The 8148-nt window shown below is 37.5% G+C and overlaps 1 protein-coding gene across 13 annotated transcripts in view; it reads left to right on the top strand.

The window, feature by feature from the left end:
- The first annotated feature begins 689 nt into the window (after positions 1-689).
- Positions 690-8148, top strand: part of LOC109398296 (dachshund homolog 2) — a 140077-nt gene continuing 132618 nt past the window's right edge. For all 13 annotated transcript variants that reach the window (XM_062849113.1, XM_062849108.1, XM_062849112.1 and 10 more), the window contains exon 1: positions 690-2575. In XM_062849113.1, coding sequence (XP_062705097.1) covers positions 1794-2575 — 782 coding nt within the window. In that variant the 5' untranslated portion in view covers positions 690-1793. The remainder of the gene's footprint in view (positions 2576-8148) is intronic.

The raw sequence follows: 8148 nt of genomic DNA, 5'->3' as shown, positions 1-8148 counted from the left end.
GGCTTCTAATCGCACCGTGCTATGAGGTGAGAGTTCGATTCCTGCTCCGTGGGATGAAAGATTTCTCAAGTATAGTTTCTTCCCTGAATCCTCTGCTTGTGCCTGTTATCTTCGTGGTGCAGTCTGTTGACTATGAGGATGGTGTCCGCGTCTTTTATTTTTATTTTTTTTTTTAATTTGACGATAATTGCTCATAAATTTTAACTGTCTTGTCAATGATTTTGACTAACGTGAAGCAAACTAAAGAGCGAAGACTTAATCATTACACATTATTTTTTCTTATTTTGTCTTTTCTTCGCCATCCAGACCGGGCAACACTGCCACATCTTGATCGTTCGCCTTCCAGCCAGCAAGCCCGCAGCAAACAGCATTCTCTCGCCATCCACAGCCGGCAGCCCACTCTCCCACTCCGTCGATCCGCGTGCTGCATCAGCTCACACCACCCAGCACCGCATGCATTCAATTGCATGCCTAACCAACCAACCACTCTCCCTCTCTCGAAGCTTAATCGCCACACCACGCCAGCACACCTCCCCGTAGGGTGTGTGAGTGCGCGTGCAAAAAAAAGCTGCCGATCGTACGGATTTATGCTGAGCACGCCACCACCCCACAAACCACCCTCCGCAATTCAAGCCAGCTCAAAACACAGAAATCTCTCTCTCGCTCGCATACAATCGCATAGAAAGCGCGAGCCAAACGGAATGACACCGACGACTGTGCACGTGTGAGTGCGCGCTTCCGCCGCAGGTGTGTGAGCGAGATCACTCTCGCCCGGTTCGCTCACACCCACGGACAACTGGCTGCAGTGCAAACCCCCTCGCTCGCTGACGATGTGTTGGTGCACCATCGCGCTGCTCTCGTACATATGTAAGATACAGATGAAGTCGGAGTTGAATTGAAAATGAAATGGAAATGAAAATACAACCCACCTATTTTTGTTTCATTTCAATGTTATACGATTAAGTGATTCGTTCTCTAATATATATTTTTAAAACTGTTATTTATTATTCGTGTGACTGCGGCGACGGTTTCTCGTGTGTTTCTCGGTGCTCCGCTCGTTGCACAGTGCGGTCCGTCGTTAGTACAGAAGAAGTGTGTTTTGCAGCTTGTGAGGTGCAGCCTGGTGTGTGGTGTCTCTGCTGCCCTGCTGCTGATGAGTGGTGTGTAGTGCAGTGCAAAACGCACAAAACCAATTCGATTATACCGCCGCAGTACTTTTGCACCTTGTGCCAAGGCAAGCAAGGCCCCCCTCGGTAAAAGAAATCGCCACAAGAAAGAAGTGACCGCGCGGTGTCCGGATTCGGTTTCTGGGAGTCGGGTTTGCGGTGCCGCAAATTAAAAGAGGGGGAAATAAACTCCCGAAAACAGTTAGAGATTTCAGTCGTACAATTGGCATCCGCGCGCCTACACTCGAACCGAAGGTGACTCGATGGGTTCCCGATGCGTTCGGAGTGTGCTGTGAATGAGAACCGAAAATTGGCGGAAAAGTGATGAGGAAAAATGAATTAAGGTGTGACGGTGATTTTTGATCGGCTAGTTGTTTTCCTGTGTTTTATGGTGCGATGGGAAAGAAATAATTACTGGTGCAAACTGAAAAGGTGCTATCGATTTTTTCAACCTCAGTCAAGATGAAAAATCGGCAGAAAATATGAGAAAAAAGTAGTGAGTAGTGTGAGAAAATCAGATGATTGATGCTACTTGTTAGGATAGTGTGAAATAGTGATTGAAGTTTTTTTCGGTGCCTCAAGATTATTGACCACTCCGAAAAAGTGTTGCGTGTACGCAAAGATATTATGGACAGTGCAATGGATTCGGCATCGACGGCCAGTGATCACAGCATAGCGTCATCTAACGACTCTCGTGGACGCAATCTGTCTTCTCCTGCGATGCCCCATACGCACAACGGTGGCAGCCATGTCATGGACAAAACGCGGACTCCAACCCCGGTCAGTCCGGTGCACAACAGTCACAACTCGAGCCTGAATCATGGTTCCGTGCGACAGATGACCTCTAGTCCTTTGGGAGCGACGCCGCAGCAGATGATGGGCATGCCACATCCGTTGAGTCCTCCGCATGTGTCGACTCCGACCTCGATGGGAATGGTCGGAATGCCTCCTCGGATGGCCGGCAATCTGACGCACATTCCACCACATGGACTCGGACTGCTGAACTCCTTTATGCACCATGCCAGCCCGCTGGATCTGATGGCCGCTGCTCATCATCATGTCCCTCCCCGGTCATACAATAGCCCGCCGCCGATATCCAGTTCCGACCCAACGGCCAACGAGTGCAAACTGGTCGACTACCGAGGCCAAAAAGTGGCTGCCTTCATCATCCAGGGCGAAACGATGCTGTGTCTTCCGCAAGCTTTCGAGCTGTTCCTGAAGCATCTGGTGGGTGGTCTGCATACGGTGTACACCAAGTTGAAGCGGCTGGACATCGTTCCGCTGGTGTGCAACGTGGAACAGGTGCGGATATTGCGAGGACTGGGCGCCATCCAGCCAGGAGTCAACCGGTGCAAGTTGCTGGCCTGCAAGGACTTTGACGTCCTGTACCGCGACTGTACCACCGCCAGGTGAGGTGGCTTTGTTTTGTGCTATTCCTTTGTCTTTATATCGAAAGTTTGCTTTGTGTCCTAGATCTCGTAGTTGCTAGATGGTGTGACATTGCTTCTATCTGTTCACTTACATTCATTTATTATGGCATCTGCTACTAACTTCCCTAAACTCTCGAATGATTTCCCGTGCATTTCGTGGTTATGTGTCTGTGTGTACGTACCTATTTCGAGTGGTTCCAAAAATGGAAACAAATTTCGACGAATGCGATCTCTGTCGGGCAGTGTAATTAGTATTGTAATGAAGGACATGTACATGTACGGCGATAAGGTTCCACTGAACGGATGAAACCAGGTCACTGTAATGAGACGCTGTTTGTTTGTCGCTTTACTAGAATGAAACGAATATTAGTGTGATGAAATGTCGCTTTTATCAAGATAACAGCGCAATTGACGACGAAAATATGTTAATTTTTTCGGGTTGGTATCCTTTATATCACGAGTCTCTTGTGCTGATAATTGAAAGGAAACCGCTGTTTTATAATTAGTGATACAGTTACTATGGAATCAAATAATGGCGAAGATTATATACAAGTGACTCTGAAGCATGATGTGATTAAAAAGTTTTTCCATGCGCTCAAAAATTAGTTTGACATGCCTCATATGACTTATAAAACATTAGGGGCACGTGAAATAATTAAAATCACACTGTTTTGATTTGATTGTATAGCTTTGATGGCAATGTTCTTGAATATTTGGAAATTGTTAATATCAGCAGTCACTAATAAGCTTCTAGAAATGTTGTCCATAATGTATATCTGTTACATGATTTTCAAATAAAAAAGGACTACTATAGGTGATGATATTTGTGTACAAATAGGTTCCAAATAAATATTTTGGAATTGAATTTTTTTTTCAGTTACTCCCATTTTTTATAGAATTCTTGGAAAAGATTGGATAAACAATCAAAACGTTGGGTGTGGAAAACATGCTATAGTTCTGACCGCTCCAAAACCTAAAAGCCGAAAAAGTTTCCCGGTACTTACAAATAAGATGGTGTTGAACATAATTGACATTAGAACATTTTACCGCATTTGATATTTTCGTTTTTAAACCTTTTTAAGTTTACACCTTTTTATTATTGTTTTAGGAAAAAAAAAATAGTTCAAAACTTTAAACATGCCAACTGATGGCAAATACACTATCAATTTTCCTTGGAATGACTTTAAGTCTGTATCTGCAATAATCTGGACACATAAATATGACTGTATGTCAGCAATGGCGTGGTAAAATTTGCTAAATATTTCACTGAAATTATACTATACTTATACTATTCGTGTTAAGTTCCCAGCATGTAGGAAAAAAGGAAAAAAATATGTGCGAGAAAGAGCTATGCACAAAAAAAAAATGCAGGCAGTTATAATACTACTTCACATCACGCAATAGAACAAAACCTATAAACGATCATCTTTTTTATTTCCTAATGACGTTCTGATTTCGGAATCGTGCTCCAATTTTTTTCAACAGAACAGTTTTTATACTACAGTTAAAAAAACGAGTTTTACAAAGTTCAAAATAAGAAATTCTAGCAACATTACAATATCTTGCGTTGTTCAACAATTTAAAATTAAAAAGCAGTTCAAAATATGTTGGCGTGAATCGAAAGCTAAATATTCTATCTTTCGATCATCTGAGATAAATCAGATCAGATGAATGAAACTGATGTGTTTGACGCGTTTTTCGGAGCAAGCTCTCAAATTTTTCGCAAAACAAATAAAAAATGTCATTTTTTAATGAAATAAATACAATTTAAAAGTACTTTTGCAACGGACATTTGGTACATATATAACATGCAAGCAAGTTACAGTAAAAAAAAGCATTTGTTATGGAATAAAACAATCGCTATTTGAGCTGCTTTGCTTGAAAATAGAACAGAAATCAATTTCATTGTAGTCGAAGAAAATTTCGCCCTACTGTAGTTTGAACATGAAGGGATAATGTTTTCGAATTCAGGGCATGATTATACACTGAAAATTATCATCAGCATTCCGAGTTCAAAAATGCTGTAGCCCAGTGTAATGAATTAAAAGATATTTTTTAGCAAAACTTCATCAGTTTTGAACAGCTCGTTTCTTTGATTCGCTTTGCTTGGGTTGAGTGTTTGTAAATATTTTTGCTGACAGTTTATGACAGACATGCATAGTTGTAGCTTTTGAATTTTTCTTCCTATTCTGGATAGAAGTGGAGCACTGGCGATGAAAATATGATGCACTAGATTCATTGTTACACGATTTTCTCAAAGTTACGAGATATGCATTTGGAAAGATTCTTCTATCCCCAAGATTGAAACTATTTCGTACCGCCGGGGTTCCGCTTTAATCGAGATTTTTTTTTAATGTATTATTACTATATATTAGGTATCACAGAAAAACAGAAAGTATGGACACAGCTATGCAAAGCGCTTTGCAACACTAATAACAAACCATTTTTGATCAATTCAAAACATATTTCTTGGAAATTTGGAAAATTGTACTTTTTTCTGAAAAAGGCAGTATTAAAACGTGTTTTAACCAGAATAAATATAATTCCAACTACACCCAATGAAGCTGGATAACTACTTCTACTTTTAATGATGTTTGATTGTTGTTTTCTCATTCTTGTGTACCAAATTCGAGCTTGTTTCCGATTATGTGTTAGAATTTTATATAAAAGTGAATATTTAAAATTCAATCCAATGATTCTATAATGGCTAGAATATAACAACTCAAAAAAAAAATGATCATTTTCCATAACTAAATAAAAATTGCCAATAAAGAAGTAGGGGTGGGTGCAATAATAAACTACAAAATTTACAAAAACTAATCAAAAAGTACAGAAATTAATCAAAATTTCCCATAAACATTTGATTTTTGAGCAATAAAAAATGTCGGAGTTTCCACAAATAATTGCAACACTTGCAATGTTACTATTTACATTTTTTCCACCCAAAAAGCTTAAATTTTCCATAAATAAATCCGATTTCTCCATAAACACGATTCAAAAATTAAAAAAAAAAAAACTAGATAAAAATTAACAATAAATACGAAACAACGAGCAATGAACTTGAATGCATTTCAAGTCCGACGAGCGTTAGCGAGAAAAGCAAGCGATTGCCTGTTAAAGTGCGTAATACTTTTTGGTGTCTGTTCAGCCTGTCTATCATAGTTCTTTGATGTAGTTTGTTACTATATATTTATTATTTTTCAATTTTATTTAGCTAAACTTCAAGCTGAGAAAAATATGGTATTGAAAAATACAGCAATTTGTGCAGAACTGTTTAAAAGTCTTCTATGGAATGACCTGCTCCATACAAACAAAGAGTTACATTCGACTCAGTATTTGTAGTTATATTAAGACAAGACATATGTGAAAATGGTGTTTCTTAATGTATCCATTCCCAAATAGCTAAAATTGTGCCCATACTTTCTGGGACATCTTTCATTACGATGTTTTAAGCGATCCAATTCATCGCCTAAAACATGATTCAGTTTTTTTTCCTCCTAACTTGAGTCTTGCTCTGCATGCAGTGCAGTTAACAGTAAAGCTAAATTTCATTTCTACTTTGAAATTCAATGTGTTTGTCAACAAAAAAGAATCTACATATTAAAAAAAAAAACAATATAACTGAGAACAGGATCTATTTTTTTTTTCCCTGGAACAAGATAGGAATTGTAATATTTGATAATTGAAGATCAATCTATAGCTAGCGGTGATTGCTTGAATCAGATCGTACAAGCGTCTAATTTGATATCATGGCTTCAGGAGTAAATTTCAAAAGATTTTTTTATTTATTTTTTTCATATAAAATACAAATAAGCTAAACAAGGTTGATTGTTTTTTGAGAGCGATAGAAATTGAAATCACCATCTTTAAAATTGCATGACAAATTGTAAAAGAAGCGGGAAGATAGGTAAAATAATACGGTGCTCCGTTTCACCTTAAACAACTAAAACAACTGTTAGTAAAAAGCAGAATAAAATTGAATAAAAAATCAAAGCTTTTCAGTTCTACGTATTTTAAAGTGAATCATCAAGAAACCCAATTCACACTTTGTATAGAAACTTTAGTGACACTAATGCTACGAATGAATCATCGAACCAAGCTGCTTTGGATTGGTTTTGTTCAGTTGCTAAAACAGGCAGTTATTCTAAATCGGGCGCATTTGTTTTTGATTTTTTTAAGATTAGTGCTCTTAAAAGTGTGAGTAGGCACTCAAGGCGGCCATTTTATCAGTCATATTTGTATTATCTGATGTTTCACTTTAATGGATATCAAAAGACCATAAAAAAGCATGTGAAATGTGCATGAAAAAGAAGCTACATTTAAGAGTATTGTGTAAACTCACTATTCCTTTCGCAAGCAATCTACTTGCGTCGACCGGATTGGCAGCAACATTTAAGAAATATTTGTCCGAATGTTTTAGGTAAATGGAACAAGTAATTGAGCTTGAGCTTAATTTAACTAGGGTGCGTGTACCAATTATGGTACTACCTAAGGAAAGCTATTTATACAAACATAACGAGAAGACCAACGAATGTCATTAATAAGTTAAAAGACAGCTTAGTTTCCATACTTAACAGGAAAAATACTACTTTTAGTATTGATAACAGCGTGTGCCAATGATAGGAACCATGTATCAGTTGTGGTTACATTTTTAACTTCGGTATCTTTTCGCACTATTTGCATACATTCCTTATGGGGTTAGTCATAACTGGTACACTATGGCGAAAAAGGGTGCAAGGAAGCGGGAATTTTAAGGAAAATGATTTATTTCTACCATGATTTGAGGAAAATGTTGAGTTTAAGTGAGTGCAACTATCTTTTGTGAACGTGATCTGTTGTTCACATTTTTTTTTGTTAAAGGGTGAAAATTAACTATGGCGAATAATTGATACTATAGACATAATTGGTACACTTACCCTATTACAGCTGCTGCATCAGATCAATGAAATCTACAAATATCTACAGTACCCATTTCTACACTAAGATCCTTAGTGTATAAATGTTGTTGTTTAGCATTGGAATACAGTATGACCCATAAAAAAATGCGACAGTTTTCAAAGTCATCGTTCCCCTACTTCGAATTGATAAACCTTGCATGTATCTATTGGATAGTATAGTAGAGCCACTAATCTGATAGTGACAAAGGAACATAGACTGATTTTATGCACATACCTTTGGAAATATAACGTTGAAATTTTATTTTCAAAACAGTACTTTTATGGCTGGATAAGGTCTTCAGGAGTTCGTTGGTTCGTCGGGCAAGAACGAAAAAAATATTAACTTATAAATTAAGAGACATTTTCTGAAAATTGAATTATTTGACAAATGATAATTTTTAGAAAATATTATGTTATAAGCATGATATTGTTTTTAAGTACTTAGTATTTGTACCTATCGCAAAGGTAGGTTTATATGCCTTCATTGACAATTTTTTTTTTTAAATGTTCAAACAGTGTTAAGTTTTTTATTACTTTATCTTAAATACGGTTTTTAATATGTAGCACCTTTTTTAGTTTTTTGTTTTCTAAACATTTGAAATTATATTTAAAATA

The sequence above is a fragment of the Aedes albopictus genome, chromosome 2 (genome assembly GCF_035046485.1).
Source record: "Aedes albopictus strain Foshan chromosome 2, AalbF5, whole genome shotgun sequence".
In the NCBI taxonomy this organism is placed as follows: domain Eukaryota; kingdom Metazoa; phylum Arthropoda; class Insecta; order Diptera; family Culicidae; genus Aedes; species Aedes albopictus.
This window is presented reverse-complemented; position numbering and strand designations above follow the sequence as displayed.